This window comes from Tiliqua scincoides, chromosome 5 (genome assembly GCF_035046505.1).
Source record: "Tiliqua scincoides isolate rTilSci1 chromosome 5, rTilSci1.hap2, whole genome shotgun sequence".
In the NCBI taxonomy this organism is placed as follows: domain Eukaryota; kingdom Metazoa; phylum Chordata; class Lepidosauria; order Squamata; family Scincidae; genus Tiliqua; species Tiliqua scincoides.
In genome coordinates, this window is record NC_089825.1 from 137077775 (window position 1) to 137102597 (window position 24823).

General features: G+C 45.6%; 2 protein-coding genes across 2 annotated transcripts; both read right to left on the reverse strand.

Annotated features, from left to right (window-relative positions):
- Positions 1 to 799: 799 nt before the first annotated feature.
- Positions 800 to 2576, reverse strand: LOC136653783 (vomeronasal type-2 receptor 26-like). The gene is made up of 2 exons (XM_066630663.1): positions 2438 to 2576; positions 800 to 1701 (listed from the first exon to the last, which is right to left on the reverse strand). Exons 1-2 carry the CDS (start codon positions 2574 to 2576, stop codon positions 800 to 802), a joined length of 1041 nt encoding a protein of 346 aa, XP_066486760.1.
- Positions 2577 to 12362: 9786 nt separating this feature from the next.
- LOC136650976 (vomeronasal type-2 receptor 26-like) lies at positions 12363 to 22133 on the reverse strand. The gene is made up of 6 exons (XM_066626973.1): positions 21916 to 22133; positions 20158 to 20335; positions 17691 to 18551; positions 16476 to 16703; positions 14997 to 15123; positions 12363 to 13264 (listed from the first exon to the last, which is right to left on the reverse strand). Exons 1-6 carry the CDS (start codon positions 22131 to 22133, stop codon positions 12363 to 12365), a joined length of 2514 nt encoding a protein of 837 aa, XP_066483070.1.
- Positions 22134 to 24823: the final 2690 nt, after the last annotated feature.

Below are 24823 nucleotides of genomic sequence, written 5' to 3' on the forward strand. Positions count from 1 at the left end.
GGTATGGGCTCTCCGTCCTCCACTGGATCTTGTCACCCTGAGTGCAGCATCAACGGGATGCGACAAGCCACCCCACTGGTGCAGTTTACTTCCAGGTGGCACAAATGTGCCCGGGGGCTACAGCTCCGGTGCTGAGGTCCCAGAGGATTGGGCTGTTAAATCCCATTGCTTAGAACAGGGATGGGCAACATTTTGGTAGGAGGGCCACATCATCTCTCGGACACTGGGTCAGGGGCCAGGAAAATAAAGACTTAATTTACCTTTCAAATCTGAATAAATTTGCATAAATGAATACATTATAGACAGAACTGATATGAATGAGTGAATTTTACTGAGTTTATTTATAATACACGAGAACGATAGTACATGAGTACATGAATGGATTATTTACATAACATACAGTCAGCCCACATCTTATGTGAAGGGTACATCCTGTCAGTGTGTAAAGGCAAAATTGCATTTGTTTGTTTGTTTTCCTCCTTTACGAAAGCCCAAGGAGGCTTAAAGACCCAAATGGGTAAATACGTAAAATACAATGTAAAATTCAAAAAGAAAGAGCATTGAAAAGCAATTTACATCTAGCACATACTGGTGCAAGGGGAAAAAGCACCAGAATCCAATTTCCCACCTTTGTGCTGATAAATAATAAGAATCTCATTCCATTAGGTTTCATTATTCACCCCATCTATTGGTTGAATGCCGTGTAGCATCTATACAATGTGGACTAATTAAAATTGTACAGTTATAAATGATACATATATTGTAGCATAACGACAAATTCTTGTATACATTTGATGCCCTAACACTTTCTTAGCGTTAGCTGTACCCTGTTGTTCAGCTGAGGTCTCACGATAATAATGAAGCATTTGGGGAAAAAGAGGCAGCCCAGTAAGCCAACACTGGAGGCTAAGAGAGAAAAGATCTCCACCACCACTGTGAATTTCCCCCTGGTGCTCAGGTAGGTTGGCACAAAGGACATCCAGACCCTGTAAAACACCAGCATGCTGAAGGTGATAAATTTGGCTTCATTAAAGGCGTCAGGTAACTTCCTGGCTAGGAAGGCTACCGTGAAACTGGCCAGAGCCAGGAGAGCCATATAGCCCAGGACACAGTAGAACATGGTGGCTGAGCCATCATTACATTGCAGGACAATTTCTTTAGCCACTGAGTGCATGTCAGCGTCTGGATATGGAGGGGAGGTTGCCAGCCACACCGTACAAATGAAGACTTGAACAGAGGAACAGGAAAGGACCAGGAAGACTGCCAATTTATTTCCCAGCCATTTCCTCATGCTGGACCCTGGCTTGGTGGCCAGGAAAGCGAGGACCACAGTGATGGTTTTGGCCAACACACAAGAAACGGCCACTGAGAAGATGATGCCAAAAGTTATTTGTCGGAGCAAACATGAGAGCTTGTCAGGTTGGCCAATGAATAGCAAAGTACAAAGGAAGCAGAGGTGGAGGGACACGAGCAGGGCATAGGTGAGGTTTCGATTGTTGGCTTTGACTACAGGAGTATCCTGGTACTTGATGAAGACCCCAAGCACCAACATGGTGATGGAAAGAAAGGAAAGTGCAAGAGCAGCCAGGACAATCCCCAAAGGTTCCTCGTAAGACACAAAGTTTATAGATTTTTGATTGCAAGAATTCTGGTCCTCGTTTGCATAATGATCTTCAGCACACTGAAAACATTCATCCACATCTGGGAAAGAAAATAAGAATAGTTTTTGGCACATGGAAATTCTGGTGCGCTGCAGTTAACGTGCAGGGGGTGCAAAGCACTAAGTTTTGCAGGGAGCCTCACTGTGCCACGCAAGTGGCCCCTCCACTTTGGAGCCAGGCGTACATCTCCATTTTGCTCTAGTGGCCCAGAATGGTTCCGAAGGGGAGGGGGGAGAGGTTACTTGCACGGCGCGGTGAGGCTCCCTCCAAAACTTAGTGCTTTGCATCCCCTCTAGCTGTGCTTCTGTAACCAACATGTGTCTAAGGTCTGCAGGATCCATTTCTGAAAACTGCAGTTTTATCCTTGTCAAGCTTTGAAAGAAGCCATGCCCTGCGATCGTCCAGAAGGAATCTGTCTCATAAGTCTCCCCATTGACTCAAGTTGACGTAAATTTTCTCCCTAGATTTCCGAAAGCAGCAGCCAGGATCATTCTTGTCCATCATATCTGTGTTTTTCTAAAATCCAATTTCTTTTTTCCCTTGGGAAGTTAGTTACCATAACTGAAATGTTTCAGTAGCTGTATCAGTGGAGATGCCCTTATCGGCAGCTCTCTTCCCCCAGGACTGCATACATGCAAACTTTTTTTTCACAATCAGGGAAATGACTCTGTGATGTGGGCCTATTTCCTCATAGTCAACATGATGATGATGATGATGATGATGATGATGATGATGATGATGATGATGAACAAAACTCTATTCAGATAACTTCTTACCTGTCCAATTTGAAATCTTTCCTTCAGGACATGGAAGGCAGTCATAGCAACAAAAGGGCTTCCCTTCTTTCTTGGTCCTGCTATAACCTGCAGGGCAGTTGTCATTGCACACAGAAAGAGGCCGTGACTGTCCGTACATGAACACAAAGAATGTTATGATATTCAGACCATATACTGTAGATTGCTGGTCATTCTTCCTTTAATAAATAGCTCAGTGCTGGTCAGCTAAAACAGCAGTGATCTGCCTGAACACTTGAATGTAATGGGCTCAAGCAGCGGTTCTCAGGCTTCTCCAGCTTGCGGCTCCCTTGACCCATGTGGCTTTTGGCCGCTGCTCCCCATTACGTTACTGAGGGCCGGAAGTGATGTCATTAATCAGGAAGTGATGTCATTTAATAGTAAGTGGCCAGGAATATGTTCTTAGAAATGTGCATAAGTACTTATGCAGTTAGTCTCAAGTGACTCACCCCCACCAGAAATGGACAATGTCTCCTGATGTGTCTTTCAGGGAATTGCCCATTCATAACCACCCCCAATTCATAGCTGTGCTCTGCTTGGGCTACCGGACTCCCATTCCTTCTCCTCCTTTATTTCTCCCTCCCCCTTTATAATAAAGCACAGCCTTTTGCCCTTCCTTTCCCTCCAATGCCTTATTCAAAAGATGTCAGCAAGTGTGGCAGAACTCAGTGGATCCCCCATGTGTGTTCCTCACGCCCCAAATGCTCTTCTCCCCAAATGCCCATGTAGTGCACCTGGTACCTCTGCCTTCCTCCTCCTCTGTTGTTGCTGACAGAAGTAGTGTAACTAGAGGAGGTGTAAAGCACTACGTTTTGCAGGGAGCCCAACACGCCTTGCAAGTGGCCCCTCTTCCTCCCCTGGGGAGCCATTCCGGGCCACTACAGCAAAACGGATGCAGAGCAGGATTACCATGCAGAGGGTTATGGGGGCAGGAAGAGGGTTGCATGAAGCAGGGTAGACAGAATGGGGCAGTGATGGGATGGGGAGGAGGGTAGGTCAGGCTCAGGGGGTTGGGATTGACTAAAGCAGGGGTGCTCAAACTTTCAACTTTAGGGATGCTGGACCTTTAAAATTGTGTAGGAGAGATAATTTCAGCAGGTGCAGCTTGTCATCTATGGGATGACAAGTTGCACCTGCTGAAATTCTCTCTTCTATACACTTGTTAAAGGTCCAGCATCCCTAAAGTTGAAAGTTTGAGCACCCCTGGACTAAAGCTTAACCTCCTTTCCAGTCCTGATCTGCTTTCCCAGGCCAAGGCAGGCTTGCACCAGCAATGGAGCTGTCACAGGTACACGTTGACCCACAGCTGCTGCTGGAGCTCACCCGGGGCAAGGGGACCCCCAGGAGACCTCCAGCAGCCAAAATCCCCCATGGAGTACTGCTGTGCTGGTGCTAGTGATAGTTAGGATTGTGCTATCAGGAATATGGACTGAGCATACCTGGTTAAATATGGTGGGCCACACGATGGCATCTGGAGACAGAGAGAACATTTCATCCTGAGGACTCAAGGGATCTATCTTTCCAACTTTAGCTCTCAGAAAAGATTTATTTGGGAATGTGATCCAGTTCATAATATTGAGTGGAATGAATAACTGTCTGTTGATATCAAAGGAAATTACCTCCCCAGCACTGTTGTTGAATGAGACCCTTCTCAGATAGTGGTGGAGCTGGAAGAAAGCCGAATAAGGCAATCAACAGGAACATTCGAGAACATGTGAATATTTGAGAGGATGTTCATCATTCAAAATAGATGCTTAACCACCTCTTGAGAGCTTGTTGGATGCTAGTATTAGTAGTGTTCAGACCATCACCCCCCCCCCATCTAAAGAGGTTTCAGTGTCTTTGGAAATATTTGTCGTTTTCATTGAATGGGCACCAACATTAACGGGGAAACACAAAGCAGAACTGCAAGTGCCTAAGCAGTGCATGGATGGAGAGATGAAAGGATCAGAGTGCAGCATCTTTCAACGTTTGATCATCACTTCCTTCCAAAGTAAATAGAAATGGTAAAAGTGCAGGAAGGAGACTTTTTGGAATAGCAATACCAGATATAAGAAAAACTGTTTGCTGAGTACTTGATCTTCCCCACCACCAGTGGCATAGCTAGAGGGGCACAAAACACTAAGTTCTGCAGGGAGCCTCACCACGGCATGCAAGTGGCCCCTTCCCTCCCCTTTGAAGCCATTCTTACTGGGGGGAGCAAAACAGATGCCTGCACCTGATTCTGAAGGGGATGCGGCTGGGCCACTTGCCGTTTTCATTGAATGGGCACCAACATTAACACAAACACAAAGCAGAACTGCAAGTGCCTAAGCAGTGAGGCTCCCTGCAAAACCTTGTGCCTTGTGCCCCCTCCAGCGCTGCCACTGCTCTGTCCCATCCTTCTCCTGCCCCTCTGCCAGCCTATGGAGAGCCTACCTGCTCCAGTGGGTGCAGGCTTTCGACTGGTGCCGACAGGCCTTTCCACCAGTGCCTCCAGTACACTACTGGCTAGAGTTCATATGAGAAAGTCATTCATTCTGCTGTAGTAAGCAGTCCTTTCTCTACTACATCCAGTTGATGGCTGTGTGTGCAGGCATTGATTTCAGAAGGAAAGACATTCCACCCTGTAGTACTTTGTAGCATAGTGTGTGTTTGTGTGTGTGTGGGGGGGGGGGGGGTAGCAGAATTTACTACTCTTCCCACCAAACCACATACACCCATTTAGTTGCAATCTGCAAAAAAGAAGTTAAATAGAAATGATTTTTTACAAAACCCTTGTGCATACACCTAGAACTAAAATATTTTTAATTTTTTTTTTTAGTCATAGGTTGTAGTAAGAACAGTCTTGTCCACTGGTATTTTCATGAGTAGCATCAAACCAGCTGAAAATGGCAGGCTGAGCACTTAAAGACCGAAATGCCAGTCTGAACAGAGAGACCCCATTCAACGTTCAGCTGCAGGTATGATGAACTGATCTTCCTTTGTTGGCTTGAGATGTTACCTGCCATGGCTGTAGTTTCAGAAGCTTATGGTTTCCTCCACGCACTCCTCTTCTGAGTTTGCATTTAGATGAATGCATGGACCGCAAAGCATGTGCCACAGCGAAGACGGCACTGTAGACACTGTAACTGTGGCCAGTCATGCGCATTTCAAAAACAGACCCAGGAAGAGTCTCCAGCTTCTCCTCCCCAGTGCAGATCTTCCCGTCTGTATTTTCTAAGTCAGTGTTTGGGAATGAGCAAGCAAATGCCTCTTCCCAGAACTGCCTCACAAAGCCGTCTTCTTCCTCCAGGACAGGGTTTCTGCTCCGAAGGAAGTCTTGGAAACCGAATATTTCATTAGAGGGCAGTGCCAAAAATATGGCACCATTGAGTATGTGGATGTCCAAATCTCTCTGAAAAGAAATTGACACGAAATCCATCTTGGCTGTCATAATCCAAACTTTGCTTTCCTTACTCAGTGGAACATCCTCCATCCCGGCAATCACAGGAAGCATTCTCAAAAACATAATGGTCATAATGTCACCATCTAAGACCACAACAGTGGCAGTACTATTTGTGATGGCCATTAATGTTTCAAAGGTCTCCTTCTCCATGTCAATGATGTGATCAGAAAATGTCATTCTTCCCAGTTTTACTATGAAGTCAAAACAAATACCTCTCAGAAAACTTGGGAAGCACGTTCCGTAACATTCGCTCTCCTTTTTCGTCATCTATTAAACCCACCCCAATCCATGTCCACCTGAAATATAGCAACAGCTCAAGAATTCCAGTATACTGGAGGTCCTGATGTGGAAACATTTGGTGAAAAAAAGCACCTTCGGTTCTTTGATTCATTTCAGGAGAAGTTCCGTAGGTGATCTTTGGAAAATAAAGAAAACAGTAAGGAAGTAAGATATTTTGAAGATAAAGTAAATTTCACTTTCTCTTTCTTTGATGGAGTAGATTGATAGCAGAGTATCCCCCCAAATCTTAAGAGTTCCTACCCAGATTTCAATTTATATCTTTGTTATGTGCTCAGTGTGAATTCATCAGGAGTCTGAAGCATATATTCCCACCTCACCAGCCATCAGCATCTATCCCTATTTTTTAAGAACATGGATTGCACCCAGTGTGGGGTTCAGCCTTTTTGCCCTTCTCTGTTCTCCAGCACTATCTTGCTTCCTTCTCCAAGAGCCCAGCAAACTATAGTGGATACCAACATCAAAGCATTGCAGGATGACTATGTACTGTCTTGAATCCTGAAATGGCAGACTTTTATTCTAAACTTGAGTAAAGGCACATTAAAAAAAAATTACCAGCAGTTTACTAGAATTCTATAGCTCAGTGGTTTCTAAACTTTACGGTCACAGTGCCCCTACAGCCTCTTCTTCCTGGCTCAGCTAGGCACTGCCATCTTGAATCTCAGAAGATCCAAGATGGTGGCGACAAGATCTTGTGTGATCTTGTGAGGCCCGAGATGGCAGTGCCCAAATCTCAAAGATGGCAGTGTCCAAATCTCATGGGATTTGGGAGCCTTTGTCTTGGATCTTGTGAGATTTCATGAGATCCAAGATGGCAGTACTTGGGAGAGCGGGTAGGAGGAGCACCTGAGGACATCCCACAGTTCCCCTGTGAGTGTGCTGTGGCACCCGAAGGCACCACAGCCCACATTTCAGGAATGACTGCCATAGCCCATCACTTGCTTCTTATCATCTTTAACCACGATAATAATTAAGGGTGCAGGTGAAGTCTCAGGAAACGTCAATTGCACAGGCAGTTTCCATCCTCCATTTGCATATCTCACCTGAGGCAACTTGCAAATGGACAGAATGCTTGCCATAAAGATACAAACTTCTGAATTTGGTCCCCCAATGACTGCTACTACATCGTCCTGGACGTCGCACTTGAAGTTTGGGATGAATCTGCCCCAAGTGGAGAGGAGATCTGCGGAGGCATGATAGGTCCACTTTGCTGTGTAATAGCTGTTATAGATGTGGAAGCCCAGAGTGACGTTTGGTAAGATCCCAGGACTTTTGTTGATCTCCTTGACAGCAAAGGCCAAGGCCAGGATGTGCTGGTAGATATGAGACAGTCCCCTGCAAGAACAGTGACGTAGTGCACGACTGAATCTGCTCCTTCCTATGAAATTAAATTCATTCATGTTCAGTATTTGTTTAGTCTATATAATGCACAGCATATAATGCACAAGTTACTGTTGCCTGTCATGCTTTTTATTTGCATTTAAGCTGGTGCTGTGTTAAGTATCCCCATTCTCTCCACCACCCTAGAACCACTGCACCAGTTACAGCATCAGACTACTCTCTTCCTTTCCTGCAGCTCCAACATGGACTTCTGCTGCAGCTGGAACATTCAACTTTGGCCCCTTCCTTCTTGAATGCCAGTCAACTGATTGACAGCCCAGTCCTATCCACACTTTCCTGGGAGTAAGCCCCATTGACTCGAATGAGACTTTCGTCTGAGTAGACATGCTTAGGATTGGGTAGTTAATCCATTGTCCACCATACTCAGTCCACATACATCCACTACATTTTCCCTGCATATGCATGTTTTAAGAGCACTCCCAGGAACAGTATGTCCCTGGCAAGAGCTGTTTGAAGAAATATTGGATCACACACCCGCACGTTTTACTCTCTGGGTATATTAACCCAACTTTAATTGCAAAACAGTGCACACAGGGCTCCTTTTGGAGCAGAAACTGCAGCAGGTTCAGACTGCAGTTACCACAGTATGCTTGAGGGTGCATTATTCTGACCTTACTACTGCAGAATGTTGTGATCTACATGAAACCTCTCTTGTTTCTGAGCCATACTCAGTGGACTGGTATCGCTTTTCATAAGAACATAAAAACATAAGAACAGCCCCACTGGATCAGGCCATAGGCCCATCTAGTCCAGCTTCCTGTATCTCACAGCGGCCCACCAAATGCCCCAGGGAGCACACCAGATAACATGAGACCTCCATCCTGGTGGCCTCCCTTGCTTCTTGACATAGCCCATTTCTAAAATCAGGAGGTTGCACATATGCATCATGTCTTGTAGCCCATAATGGATTTGAGGTAGTTGAGGTATTTGGAAGTTGTGTAATTTGTTTTATTCAGAATTAAGCCCATTTGTTCAATGAGACGTACGGCGCAATCCTATCCAACATTCCAGCCACACTGCAGCCACCAAGGTAAGGTAACAAGCATGCCCTTACCATAAGGAGGCCCCCTTGACTGCCTCCCCATGCCACATTGGCAGAGCTATGTCAGTGCCAGAAAGTTGGTTAGGATTGTACCCTTAGGCTATAATACCATCTTACTCATCAGAAACAAACTGAACATTACTGGAACCTCTGGAAGCCTCTCCCGGCCTGGCAACCCGCTCCAGAGGCCTCTGAGAACCTTAGAATGGTGTTCAAAAGATTCCGTAAGCCACTTCTTGTTTTCAAAACCAATTCCAAAAACCAGAAGTGTCTTATGGAGACTTCTCAAGACCATTTTGAAGCCTTCTGACATCTATAGAGTGGGTTACTGGGTCAGGAGAGGCCTCCAGCACCATCAGGAGCATCACAACCCACCACTTTTTTAGACTTGTGCTATGGTCTTACGCCAAGCAGTGGGCTCCCTTGATGCCCCTGGGGAGTGCCTCACAATGTCCCTGGGCATCGCAACTGATGGGGAGCCAATGGGTTAGCCCTTTGAACTGAGCTGTGCGACAGCATGTGCGACTTCGCAGCTGTTCATTCTAGTGTTTGGTGTACTTAAAATAAAAAATAAAAAACTTCTTGTATGTAAACCGTGAGTCTGTCATGCCTTTTACTTGGCACTCCAACAAACCTTCAGACCCACAGCTGGGGCATACAGCAGTCTGCAGAAAGAGGGGATAAGCAGCACAACCGGTGCCAACAGTCTGACATCTGCAGGTATCCCAGCAGCACTTGCCAGCCAGAAGTGGTGGGATTTTCCTCCTATGGTTTGCCTGTTTGAGGGCAGTACATTGACTGTGGTGGGTGAGGTCAGTGATGCTCACAGCCATGCCAATCCTTTGAGAATTCCTACACTTCCATTCCCAGAAGTGTGCTAAGGATTGCAGCATGATTTCTGGTGTCTTCCCCCACCCCTCAAGCTGCACAGAGCATATGCCAAGGGCAGGCGCTTGGCCGTTCCTTGGGGCTTGCTTCTGAGCAAGCACATATACGATCGTGACCCAAAGACATGAGGACTGTCAATGAAGCAGCTGCCCCACACTCCTTCACACCCACACTCAGAAAACATGTGTCTTATACACACTATTTGGGGAGTTAGCCCCATTGAACACAGTGAGTGGGACCTACCGTACTTATGAGTAGGAATGCCTGGGGTTTTACCACTGAAGGTCGCTTCAAGGTACTGACAACAAACACTCCATCAGCAGTGGGTCCCCTGCAAGGTTCTGATCAGCATGAAGGGGGCTGCCACTGCCTTGATCCTCCTCTTGCTCACCCTTAGCTGTCCTTCAGAGAAGGAATGGGGGCTTCCCCTCCCTCACCTTTCCTCCCCCTCCCCCAAGATTCTAACCAGAGCATAAGAACAAGCTAAAGTCACTTTTTCTGTCTTTCTCTCCTTCTTAATACAAGTTGGGGGGGGGGATTTTGCTGCCCTTAAATCAGAAAGCAAGGGGAGGCCCAGCTTTGATGAAGGGCTCCCCCAGGAGACAATGGAGGGCACCCTCTCGCCACCTTTGAGGACTCAAAACTCACAGATATTGGACAGTCATGTTAGTTTTCCAACTGTATATTCAAAACCTCATGTCTCTGGGATGGGGGTTTCCTCAGATGGTCCCCCTTTGCCTGGGATATTTGCAGCAGGTGCAGCCACCAGTTTCTCCGCACCCCCTTTAGCTACTGACTCAATAAAAAGGGAAAGTGCAGAACAGGAAGGTGTAGGTGAGCTCTAACAATTAGATTATACAGCCCTCAGGCAGCCTGCCTCTTCCGGTGAAATATATGCATAATAGGCTTAGCTTATAAAACAAAACAAAACAATATTTTGGAAACCTTTATCAAGGGAGAATATTTGACAAATCCTTTAAGGCTGTAGTTCTCACACATTTCGCACCGGGACCCACTTTTTAGAAGGAGAATCTGTCAGGACCCACGGGAAGTGATGTCATGACCGGAAGCAACATCATCAAGCAGGAGATTTTTTAACTATCCTAGGCTGCAGTCCTACCCACACTTAACCAGTAGTAAGTCCCATTGACCATCTGTTAAAAGAATATACATAGTAGCTTGTTAAAAGTACAGGTCTGTCACATTTCCTTAAATGCAGTCACATACCATGGGAGCATCAAGTCTAATATAGTAAATATAAAATACTGAAATAATGGGGACATGCCTGAAATTGGCTCGCGACCCACCTAATGGGTCCCAACCCACTGTTTGAGAAGCACTGCTTTAAGGTGCATGGCAGAATACCATGACACAGATTATACAATGTTTAAAGTGATGCTGGAAAGTAATTTTATTTTCATTTTGTTTTGTCATTTTCTATATTTGATTAGTACAGCAATGACAAGGAATGGAGAGGAATAGAAAAAAAAAAAAGCACAACCAGTTTCATCTTAAAATCCCTCTTTATATTGTGTGAAGCCCTGATATTGCCCAGTTATGAAGACAGTTCTGCAACTGGAAGGATCACACCATGAAGTACCATAAGATAACCCAGTGGCATAGTTAGAGGGGGTGCAAAGCGCTAAGTTTTGCAGGCAGTTGAATGCGCTGTGCAAGCGCCCCCCCCTTCCATTCGGAGTCACTCTGGGCAGGGGGACTCACGCCGGAGTCACTCCGGGCAAATGCCTCCGCTCTGCTCCCCCCACCCGGAATGGCTCCAAAGCATGGGGGAGGTGCCACTTGCAGGCATGTTCAGGTACCTGCAAAACTTCACTTTTTGCACCCCCTCTAGCTACGCCAGTGAAGCAACTTTTATTTGACTAAGGGTGCAGTCCTAACCCACTTTCCAGCGCTGGCATAGCTGTGCAGTGGGGCATGTGCTGCATCCTGCAGTTTGGGGGTAGTCATAGAGGCCCCCTCAAGGTAAGGCAATGTTGGTTCCATTACCTCGGAGTTGCATTGCCCTTAAGACAATGCTGGAAAGTGGGTTAGGACTGCGGCCCAAAGGATGGAACAAGAAATAGTTCTATACATACAACCTAAATTTTCATTCACTGCTAGGTTAACTCTGCTCTTTTCACAACTTCTCCATTCAAATATTAACAGAAGTACAAAACAAACAAACAAACAAACAAATTTGATCCCTCACAATCGAGTCCCATGTGGGTATTCAGTCGTGTGTGATTTAATCCACATTGCTTATAAAAGTATTTACAGCCTAAGGTGCATGCTTCCCAGCTCAGGCTGTCACAAAAGTGCCATAAAGCACTTCGTGACAGCGTACGTTTGGGGCTAATGCAGGAAGGCCTGCTAGTATAAGGAACACGGTACGCAGAAGCAGGTAAGGGGAGGGGCAGGAAAGGACTAATGGGAAGGGTGTGGAGGCAAACTGGTTCTGGAAGGGGGCAGGATCAGCAGCGCTAGCAAACCATATCTGCTCCCCTTCTCAGGCAAGATCTTCCAACATAGGTCTCCTTAAACTTGTGCAAGCAATTTAACAGACACAGGTTTGAGTAGACCTGTTACAGTGGCTAGGGATTTCCTCAGGGCAAGGGAACAAATGTCCCTTTACCTTAAGGAGACCTCGATTCCCCTGCAGGATGCAGTATATGCCACAAGGCATCAGTGCAGTGGCATTTCCATAGAACTGGCCTGCCCACCCCAGTTAACGTCAACTCAGAAGTAAATCCCACTGGGTTCAATGAGACCTACTCCCAGGTAAGTGTGTATCAGATTGCAGCCTTAGCCACAATTAAATTTTGCTATTTTGGGTCCACATCATTTAAGATTTCTTAATTCCTTCTTCTAATTAGCTGCCCCCTTTCATTCAGATCAGGCCTCATGATGATAATGTAGCACTTGGGGGAGAAGATACAAAACAGGAGCCCCAAACTGGAGGCCAAGATGGAGAAGATCTCCACAGCCACCAAGTGTTTTCCTTTGGTACTCAGGTAGGTTGGCACAAAAGACAACCAAACACTGCAAAAGACCAGCATGCTGAAGGTGATGAACTTGGCTTCGTTAAAGCTGTCTGGCAACTTCCTGGCTAGGAAAGCCACAACAAAGCTGATTATGGCCAGGAAACCCATAAAGCTCAAAATGCAGTAAAACATGACAGCTGAACCTTCATTGCATTCCAGCACAATTTCTGTTGCCATTGAGTGCATATCAAAATCTGGGAATGGGGGAGACTTTGCTAACCATACAGTACAAATCGTGGCTTGCATTAGGAAGCAAGAAAGAACTATGGAGAAAGCCAGTCTTGTGCCCACCCATTTCCTTATGCCGGACCCTGGTTTGGTGGCCAGGAAAGCCAGAACCACAATGATGGTTTTGGCCAACACACAAGAAACAGCCACTGAGAAGATGAGGCCAAAAGCAGTTTGTCGAAGGAGGCATGTCAGTTTCTCAGGTCGACCGATGAACAGGAAAGCAGAAAGGAAGGCGAGCAAGAGGGAGGCGAGAAGAACGTAGGTGAGGTTCCGGTTGTTGGCTTTGACTATGGGAGTGTCCTTGTTCTTCATGAAGATCCCAAGCACCAAAGCAGTGATGAAAGAAAAGGAAAAAGCCAGAGCTGCTAAAATGATCCCCAAAGTTTCTTCATAAGACAAGAAGGTCATTTCCTTTGGAATGCACAAAACCTGGTCCTTACTGGGATATTGATCTTCTGGGCAGTGAAAACAGTCGTCCATGTCTGAAAAAAAGAACATGGGGATTTTCTATAACTGGGCCCTCAGGATAGAGTTCAGTGATGTACTTAAGGATTACTAGAAAGTCCTGAATCAGGGCTTTCCAAACCCTGAACCAAGGGCCAGATCCAGGGTTTGGGGAAAGTCCTTTTCTCCATGAGTAGAACTTAGCAGTTTCCACGCTGCAAGCATTTCCAGTAGAACCGGGCTCTGGGACACTCTGGGCAGTCATATCTGCCTGGATGTCCTGTTTCACAGCCTTCTGGGCCATCGGGAAACAGAGGCAACTGCCCAGAGCATCCCGGTGCCCAGATCTACTGGAAATACTTGAGACACAGAGGCTGAATGGTAAGTTCCGTTCTGGATGGGGACTACATTTTCGTCAAACAGCAGATGTGACTTTGGTGACCGCTGTCTTAAATGAGTGCTGAAAGGTTCCAATGCAAATATGTTTCTACCTTTCTCAACCAAGTATATTTGGAAATCCCAGTTAAACACGACCAATCCAGGTTGTTGGCTCCTGTGGTTCATGCATTGTTCTCACCTTAGGCAACACAAAGGAGAACTTTTCAATACTTTCAACATGTCTGCATAAGTCAAAAGTTCCCTTTTCTGTTTCTGTGAAATGGGTGCTGCTGTACCCAGAAGTGCACATTTCACTGATTCCATCAGCTCAGGCTCTCTGATCAGTGTTCATCATGATGAATTCTGAACAATTGTTTAAATACAAGGGAAATGAGGCTTTTGGGGGGTGTGAACCGTCAAGCAGTGGCGAGGTAGATGGAGGCATGGGGGAGGTGGAGAAGTGGCATTCCGGGAAGGGGGGAGATGGAGGGAGGGTGGGGAGAGAGTGGGGAGAAGCCGTTCCGAGGGGAGGGAGTAGGGTGGGAGGGAGGCGGGACCAGTGAGGCTTCACTCCACCAGATCCAGAGAGCCTCTGTGTTGGGCTCAGTGTCCAACACAGAGGCTCTTGAGTCTACGCTGACCTTTGGGTTGCCATAGAATCGAGAACAGGTCCAACCTAATTATACGCAGATTTTTTATACATGGATTTGACTCAACACGAATGGCCCCTGCAAATGAGGAAGAATGTGCTGATCCCTGGAGAAGGGGAAAAATGCACCCCTTTAAAATCAGTTTAAAAAACTGAACAGTCCTTTAACAACAGCCTCCTTAATGAGAGAGAGAGAGAGAGAGAGAGAGAGAGAGAGAGAGAGAGGGCAGCAGGCTAACAATCCTTCAATCCTTCTCTCTCCTTCAGACCCCTCCCTTCCTTCAGCATTTGAAAGATACATCATCATTTTATATTGGTGAAGGGAGGGGCTGAGTGAAGTGCTGATGGATTGTCTTCTTAATGACTGTTATCTTAGAGTCAAAAGGTCAGCAAGGCTGTTTTTCAATCACTGGAGCAAAGAAACTTTTTTTAAAAATTGATTTGCTATAGTGCATTTTTTTTATCCACATGACTGCTTGGAACGGAACCCATGCAAATAATTAGTCTCAACCTGTAGTTCCACTGCAGGGCTACTTGCTTTACCAGCAGGGAAAGGGATGAATGTCCCCTTCTCCCAAGGAGCCACCGGCTTCTGCCTGGAGTGCGCTGAATGTGGCTGCAGCCCTTTTTGTCACCGCTGCAGTCCAGTGCGCCAGGCTGCTCAGGATTGGGCTACCCACCATAGGAAAATTTCTGGATTATCATCAATGTATTTGATGAACTCTAAGCAGGGCACGTCCTACCATTCTGATCTGAAATCTTCCCTTCTGGACATTGGAGGCAATCATAGCAGCAAAAGGGTTGTCCTTCCACCTTTCTCCTGCTATAGCCAGAATGGCAATGGCCATTACAAAGAGAAAGGGGTTGTGCCTGTCCGTAAACAAAAGCAGAAAAACATTATGAAAGCATTTAAACATACTATATGTTCAGAAGACATAGTTTGGACTTTATATTTCACTGATCAGAAATACTGGTTACTGGAGGTAGGCGGTTCGACTCTGTCAGTCCGCTTCTCCAGCGGCTGCATTGGCTTCCCATTCGTTTCTGGGCCCAATTCAAGGTGCTGGTATTGACCTTTAAAGCCCTATACTGCTCTGGACCAGGGTATCTTAGAGATCGCCTGCTCCCGTACAATCCGGCTCGCCCTCTCAGGTCATCAGAGAAGGCCTTTTTACAAGTGCCGCTGCCTAGGGAGGTACGTGGGGCGGCTGCAAGAAATAGGGCCTTCTCAGTAGTGGCACCAACGCTATGGAACTCCCTTCCCCCTGACTTAAGAATGGCTCCCTCTCTTGAGACCTTTCGGCGAGGCCTGAAGACCCTTCTGTTTAAACAGGCCTTCTGAGTTCTCGGCCTTTTAACATCTTTTTAACATCTTTTAATATTTTTACTGGCCTGTTTCTTTTATGACTTGCTGCTGCTCTATGCTCTTTTTACCTATTTTTTACTCTGACTGCTGTTTTTTATGATGTGTTAATATGTTTTTATTTGTTTTTAAATTCTGTTTTTATATGTTGTAAGCCACCTTGAGTCCCTTTGGGGAGAAAGGCGGGATAAAAATAAAGTTGTTGTTATTATTATTATTATTATTATTATTATTATTATTATTATTATTATTATTATTATTATTATTGATCACTTTACTTTTAAGAACTGAGTAATGCTGGCATGACCGAATGGAACTGGTACAAACAGAAAGTTGCAACCTGATATTCCTGACTTCTGCCTAAATAATGTAGGCTTTATTCACAGATGTCCAGCATTTGGTCACATTACTTCTAGTTAGTACTAAGTGCCCTGCAATGTCCAACTCAGACCAGAGTGCTGTAGAGTTTGGGGGATATGACAACATTCATCGGACAATTATTTTTACTGTCTCCAGACTTTATCCAAAGTCTTCTCCATTGGAACATATGAGTGGCAGGTTACCCCTTGATTAGTGCTCAGCTGTTAATTCCATTGTTTCACATGATTTCATGAATCACGTGAACGGCAATATTGCTCTGACAACATTCCCATTCAAGTGAATCATGTAAACCTGACAGGGACAACCTTTTTCAAAGTGAAGATTTGGGATATAGAATCAGTATCTGGGTCAACCTCATCTGATTGACAAGACACGGAGATAGAATGATTTCAGTGCAATTGGGTACAGGCTATGTGGTGAAGAACAGCTTACAAAATGGTGAAAGGGATTCTTTCACCTTGAAAGGTGAAATCTCTACCTGGTCATAGATGCTGGGCCACACAATGGCATCTTCAGCAATGGTGAACATTTGGACCTCAGGTCCCATGGGGTCTATCCTTCCGACTTTAACTCTCCGAAAGCTCCGGTTTGCGAATGTGATCCAGTTGATAATATCAAACCCAGCTACCAATTCCCCATTTTCATCAAAGGAAAGTGTGTCCCCAACACTGTTGTTGAACACGGAAATTCTCAGGTAGCGGTGGAGCTAAATTGATGCAGAAGAAGGCAATTAATCATTATATTCAAGAATGTGGAAATACCCAGAGCTAATGATTGGTCAGAAAGTATGAGCAGCATCTTTATGTAAGAGAATGTGGATCTTAATACTACAGGTGTGCGCCACTTAGATATATTCTCTTAGAAACATTCTTAGATACATACTTAGATACGCAATTAGACCATTAAGTGAACATTCAGTCCAAGCTATTGCCTTGTTATGCAGACACTCCCTGCCAGTCACTAGTTGGCTGAACAGGCTACTGGAGACAGACGCTTTCTTCTTTGCATTAAGAGCCTCTCTGTTGTGTAAACAGACCCTTTGCTGCAGGCTATGGGAAATTCGATTACCTCATTAAGAGCATCTTTATTGTGCTTTGACCACCGTCATATATGGGGTATGTCGTTAAACAAACAGTTGTTAAGCGGTGCACACCTGTATTTCATTTGAAAGGTTAAAGTGAAACAATTCAAGATAGTGTAAATCAAGATTCTTTCAAAAATATTTCAAAAATATTTTAAATAAAAATAAATTTCTCTCTACATACTTACATGATGTATAAGTGTTCATAAATGTTAGTATATATGTACAGCAATGTGAAAGTGTTCATATATGTTAATATATGTACTAAAGTGTGCGTAATCCCACCAAAACTGTATTTTAATATAAAATAAAATCCCCCCCCCCTCCGTAACATTCCGGAGTCATTGGTGTAAATGATGCCACTATTGCATCTCTCTCACAACTCTGCTTGAGCTCCCATAGCCACAAATCAAGGTTTTGTTGTTGTTGTTTTGTATTTTTAAACAAACAACAAATCAAAATTTCAGGGCCAAACTACTCATTGAAAATGGCAGGTGAATTTACTCTTAAATTCCAAAAGTTTAGTGCTGACATCAATGGAGAATATTTTACAGATTTATGGGACAACCAACAGTGGTTGCACAGATAGAGATGATGTGCTCAGGACATTACCTGCCATGGCTGCTGATTCAGAAACCTCCATCTCTCATTGTTCACTTTTGTTCTGTGGTTCAACTGGGATGAATGAAGGGCATGCAAAGCATGTGCCACAGCATAGACTGCATTGTAGACACTGTAGCTGTGGGCAGTCATGCTCACTTCAAAGACAGATGAGGGGAGAGTCTCCAACTTCTCCTCCCCACTGCAGGGATTTCCATTGTCATTGTCTTTGTTAGAGTCGGGGGAAAAACAATCAAAGGCCTGTTCCCAGAAGAACTTGATAAAGCCGTCTTCTCTATCTGAGGCTGGATTTCTGTTCTGAAGGAATTTCTGAAATCCCAAAACCTCCTTTGAGGGCACTGCAAAGGAGATGGCACCATGCATGAACTCCACACTGAAAGTTCTTTCAAAGGGAAGTGATGTGAAATCCGACTGAGCCGGCATAATCCAAACTTTGCCTTTTGTCTTCATTGGTGCATCCTCATATTCTTTCATGAGGGGGAACATTCTAAATATTGCAGTGATCTGAATTTCACCATATAAGAGCATAACAGTGGCAGTGCTTCCTAATACCATTTTGTATGCCCCGTGCCACAACTCCACCGTTTCATAGATTTCATTGGAGAAAGATTCTTTGGGCAAGGCTTCTATGAAAGCAAAGCAGATGCCTTCTTGGGTGAATGTGGGGAGCACGTTCTGAACAAACCACTCTCCACTGTCACTAGGTATATAAATCACCCCAACCCACGTCCACCTGAAATGCAGCAGCAACTTGAGAAATCCCTTATATTGATGGTCACTTTTTGGAAACATCCGGTGAAAGAAAACAGCCTTGGTTTCATGATTCAGAACTGGGACAGAGCCATATACAAGCTGGAGAACATTGAAAAATGGAATGATACATGTCTACACAGAAACAAATGCTTGTGTCTCTCTTTCTGTGACAGAGTTATGAGAATACAGGCGGGATCTTGGTATCCACAGGGGATCCATTCCTGGGCCTCCCATGGTTACTGAAACCCATGATAAGTGAATATGCAAGTCCAGTTCACTACGACCACTATGACCACTGAATACGACCACCAGAGTCTGGAGGTATTCTGAGACACTTGTTTTGTCTTGTGTGCTCCCTGAGGCATCTTGTGGGCCACTGTGAGACACAGGAAGCTGGACTAGGTGGGCCTTTGGCCTGATCCAGCAGGGCTTTTCTTACCATGTGAGTAAACAAGGCTTCACAGATCTGGAGAGACGAAAGGCATGGTGAAAAGATGGATGCTATCAAAAGAAGGGAGGAGGAATGTAGTGACTTCAGAGAAAGCAAGACTGACTACAGACCTAAAGAGAGATGGTAGCTGGGGAAAAGGGCATGAGGAAACACAAGGCTTCCCAATGTGGGGAATGAGGTGCACTAAAGTTGTAAAAACATGCCAATAAATTAGAGGAAGAAGAACAACTTATGTTCTTCTCAGACCCTTACAGGTACACACTTGTCCAGATTCTTTCCAGAACAAGGCATTCAGCCTCCCTCCTTCCTCTGTGTGACTTTCAATGAGGAGCAGCGCTGTTCATAGATGGTTTAGCAGGTTCGCATTCCATGGCTAGGGAGGAGGACAGAGGTTCCCCCACCCTTTCAGCTTGACTGACTGGAGATCCACACACAGCCTCTCCTCCTCCTCTGTTTGAAAAGAACAGGAGCGGCAAAGGTAAAGTGAAGAGAAAGGGAGGTGGGACACCCCTCCTCCCTTCCTAGACTGGGAATTGCCCATTTACATATCAGACTTCTACATTCAGCCTCTCCTTCCCAGACCACACCACTCATGCTCACTTCAAATAGAAGCCACACTGAGGAGAGAGAGAGAGAGGCTGCAGGCAGACCTCTTGTAAGTAGGTCCAGCTTTAGGCTAATTGGACTGATTGTTGCAAATTGGGCCCCGTGCCAGGAAAATTGACTCTAGTCTAGTATATGATTTATATTAAAATGAGCTTGGATACATTTGGTGCATTAACTCATACGCATTTTTTAGGCAAATGTTTTGATTGCTTTCCATCCTTTCATAGGTAACATATATCAGTGATATTTATAGCTCTAAGATGATACTACAGACCGCGGCTGTGAACCTGGGGCCCCACAACAAATGTTTCCCCACAGCTTCTAAAGTCAGCTCTGCTTCTAAGTAGAGGGAAGGGACATGTTGTCTCCCCAGTCTGCTTGCTTACTCACCCCCAGCTACCCTGTCCCTTCATCTACGCAGGTGCATGTACAAATGAGCCTGGGGGTGGCAAAATTGGGGGAACACAGGCTGTCACTGGCTATCAGGGTAATATTTATGAATGGGAAGTTCACTGTCCTTATAAAACGTGCTGCTTTAAGAGCCATAGATATTTGTGCATATTGATCTAACTCTCATTCCAGATGATCAAACAACTGACCCTCAGCTTACACTTGTCTGCAGTTTAATGAAATCTGATGGCAGCTTACCTGTGGTATCTTGTAGTTGCACAGAATATTTGCTATGTGGTTCCACATGGGAGAGTTGGGTCCCCCAGTGACAGCTACTACATTGTCTTGTAGGTCACACTTGTAGTTGGGGTTGAATTTGCCCTTTGTGGAGAGAAGTCCTAGCGAGGCAAAGTACGTCCAGCTAGCTGAGAAATAACTATTATAGATGTTGAAGCCCAAAGTGACATTGGGTAAGATATGGGGATTTTCATTGATCGCCTTCACTGCAAATTCCAAGGCCAGGATATGCTGGTAGGTCTGAATATATACCCTACAATGAGAGTTGCATGTTCTATCACAGTGGGTATGTTTAAGGATAACACTTTTTCCACTTTGAAATCCAACATATATTTGGTAATGACACTACAAAAAAAGAATAGCCACAATCGATGAAGTGTGAAGAGCCATTGGCGCCTAGACCTAGAATGTAAACTTCTCTGAATAACAGCTGGCAATTCTGAATGACTACGAAGAAAGTGATATGATATTGCAACACATTTGCTCCACAATATGACATTAACTACACTTAAATTTAAGGAAGCTTTGCTAGATGCAGTGGAGCCTCCCACATATGGAAGGAAGCATAGAAAGGAAGTACAGAAGGAAAATCCATAGATGCTTGCCAGCTAGACTTTTTTTATTATTATTACTGCAGCTGCCAGGACTTGCACCAGAGGTTGGGGTACTTAGGCAGCTGCCCAAAGGCTCACTAGTGATCCATGCGACTGCATCTGTGCCCGTTTCCTTCAAGTTGTGTGGGGCAGAGTGACTCTCTCCGGGACCACCCAGAGAGGAGGAAGCCAATTCAGGGTGGTTTACACAAGTGTCCCCAGAAGCAATGCATGTATGTTGGCTGTGAGGGTGGGTGGTGGGGGGAGCGGGTCAGGAAAGGGATGGAATGGGGCGCGTGGGAGAAGGGAGGACGGGAGGGGGAATGCAGGAGAGAGGGGATGGATCCCAGTGACACCGGCATATGGAAGGACTCCATCCCCATTACTTCTCCTCTTCCCTCTCCCTTACTCTCCTGCTGCAGCAAAATGGTTGGAACACTCCAAGGAGGTACATTGGGGCAACAGAGACATGCCCCAAGCGTAAGGGAACAAATGCTCCCTTAACCCCTGCTAACTCGGTAAGTGGCACTTTTTAAGTGGGTGCCCTTCTTTTATTTAGCAGGGGGAGAGTAACTGGCCCTCCTCACTCCAGCAGCGTCTTTTCTAGTGGCTGTCTGCTGGTGTTCCTTTGCATATTTTTAGATTGTGAGTCCTTTGGAACAGGGAGCCATTAGTTGTTTGTTTGATTTTCTCTGTAAACCGCTTTGTGAACTTTCTGTTGAATAGCAGTATATCCTCCTGTATGATGCAGCCTGCAATTCATTGACCCAGCTGCATTTCTAGTTAGGATTCAGCTGTTTGCTGGCATTCATATGAAACTCAATTCAGAATTACATCACTTGTGAAATGTGTTCTCAAAATCAAGACAAAGAGCATCCTCGGCATTCCCGTCACCCACTCAGCTAGTCACCCAATTAAAAAATACATTTGGAACAATTTAATGCTGCATTACATGTCATACAAAAAGATTCACTTGATGATAAGGAATTTCTTAAAATGCCAGCCTTGCCATTCATTCCCATCGCAGTCACGACTATCTCAATCCCATCTCAACCTGCCCAATCAGTATTTCTGAGCATAATATCTGAAAACATGCATGAAAGGTTCAGGAAAGTCAACTCCTTACAGGCGATCATCAAGCAGTCCCTGAGATGGATGTCTTCTGAAAGTTTGTGGGTCAGAAATCAGGTAGCTTTGAGAAATAATGCCACCAATGATGAAGTCTCCAGACTCATAATAACTGTAATGGAGAGGAACATGCTCGCCTCCGGCACACTTCATAATAGGGGTAGTGTACACTCCTTGAGGCAGGCATGTTAATAGTAACACCATGAATTGCAACATCCTCTAGGACTATCTACCTTTTGTAAACCCATTCGCTGTATCCAGATTATGCCATATATTTAGATGTTTCTGAAGGGAGCAATGATTCCCATGAGACTTGGAGAAATTGGTCAAGTCATTATACTTAATTTGATAATGACAAGGGGAGAAAATCATCTCCTGAATGTTATGGACACCCTGAGACATTTCAGAAGAAAACATGTTGATTTGAACCGGGTAATCTTGGCAGGAGCTGAAAGATGTAATGAAAGCTAAGCCAGAGACAATGTTCTAACCCAATGGTTGCCAAACATTTCAGTGCCACAACACATTTCATCCTCCCCACCCTCTTGGCAGTGTTGCAGAACCATTTGCAGGCCCCAGAGGCCTAGGCTGGGTCGTGCCTGGCCCATGACTCACTATATTGGCAGCTGCAGGCCTCAGAATGCCCTGCAGAAACATTGGAAGCAATTTCTGGTAAAATGAGAAGTTGTGTCCACAAACCAAAAGTTGCTTCTAGTTGGTTCTGTGGGACATTCTGAGGCCTGCGGTGACCAAAAAAGTGGGTCACAGGCCTGGTGAAGAGGACTCCACAACTTCCCAATTAGGCATTGTAGCACTACCAGGAGCATTGTGTTGGGTCTGGCACACATGGAGTTGTGACCCACCGCACATGGACCCACAGTTTGTGAAATGCTGTTCTAACCCACTGCATGGGAGGGACTCCAGAAATGAGGTCTACATCCCCTGTTGGGCATTTATTTGTACAATCAAGCTTACAACACTGCACCTCTAAGTACATTGGACTAACTTTTGGTAAGAAACAGTTAACTGGAACTAGATTGGGTCCACAAATTTTAGATATTATATTCCTTTCTTCTTATCAGTTGCCCCCGTTCATTCAATTCAGGCCTCAACACATTTGCATTTCAACACATGAAGCATTTGGGGGCAAAGATACAAAACAGTAAACCAGCCCCAGAAGCTAAGATGGAGAAGATCTCCACAGCCACCATGTACTTCCCCTTGGTGCTCAAGTAGGAGGAAACAAAGGACAACCAAACTGCAAAAGACCAACATGCTGATGAACTTGAGTAGTAGGAAGTACATACCTTAAGTCAAACTAACTTTGACAGCTGGTCCCGCCCCTTCTTACTGTAAATCCCGCCCCCTAAGGGGGTTCAAGTGACCCCTCAAACAACTTTCCCCACTGCCCCCCACCACTAGGGAGGGTTTTGGGGACATCCCGACATTTGGTTTGGCGGGAAAAGGAGCCCGCCAATGAAGTGTGGGAAAGGGGGTTCATGTGACCCCTCATACAACTTGCCCCGTTCCCCTCGACCGCTAGGGAGGGGTTTTGTAGCACCCCGACATTTGGTTTGGCGGGAAAAGGAGCCCGCCAATAAAGTGTGGGAAAGGGCTTCATGTGACCCCTCAAACAACTGCCCCCATTCCCCTCGACCGCCAGGGAAGGGTTTTGTAGCACCCCGACGTTTGGTTTGGCGGGAAAAGGAGCCCGCCAATAAAGTGTGGGAACTGGGTTCATGTGACCACTCAAACAACTGCCCCCATTCCCCTCGACCGCTAGGGAAGGGTTTTGTAGCACCCCGACATTTGGTTTGGCGGGAAAAGGAGCCCGCCAATAAAGTGTGGGAAAGGGCTTCATGTGACCCCTCAAACAACTGCCCCCATTCCCCTCGACCGCCAGGGAAGGGTTTTGTAGCACCCCGACGTTTGGTTTGGCGGGAAAAGGAGCCCGTCAATAAAGTGTGGGAACGGGGTTCATGTGACCACTCAAACAACTCGCCCCATCGCCGCCGACCAATAGGCGCAGGTTTCATAGCTCTCGGACCACCGTGTGGAGCCAATGGGAAAAAAGGGGGGAGTGGGAACAGGTCCGGACATGTCCTTGTATTTAAGGCCCAGGGCCTTCGGGGGGAGGGAGAAAGCCGTTCAGCCTTTGCAGTTGCTGTTGTTTCTGCCATGGCCTCCCCTCTGAAAAGCTCACCCGCTTCTCCTTCTGAGATGGAGGCTCCCCAGTTGGAGCGTGAATCCCCTGCCGGGGAGGAGAGTGAAAATCACACTATGGTGGTGGTCAAGATGGAGAGCCCCGAAGAAGAGAAGGAGAACGTGCCGCCTTCTGAGGGGTGGGAGACCCCGGTCAGACCCATGGATTCTCAAAACTACGTTCGCAAACTGCTCAAGATGGAGAGCTGCGATGAGCCGGAGACCCCAGACAGACCCACTGATTCTCAAAGCCTACCGCAGGCACCTATGAAGAAGAAGCAAAAATGTAGGCGCTATGAGGATGACGGGGAGGATGAGGAGGATGACGTGTTACCGCTTCCATCTTTGAACCTGGTTTACCAATTTGCAATGGAAGAACCACCTGTACCTAGAGAAACTGAAGCAGAGGTAAATCATTGTGCTTGAGTGCATACGTGAGTGTGTTGCCTGAAATGCAAAATCAAAAAAATACTTATTTGTGTTTTTTTTGTAGGCTATTCCAAAGAAGGATGTGAAGCAAGACGCTTTCAAAACGTTACGGAACATTTTAGGTGTTCTCCCGCTGGACAGACAGAACAAAAATTTGACATCACAGACAAGGCAGAGAATCACAAAGAGTGTGCTGAGAGCAAGTTTGTTCACCATTGTGAAGTATTGTGTATCAAAATTTCTCAAAGTGTCCTGTGAGGGATGTCGAACGAAGG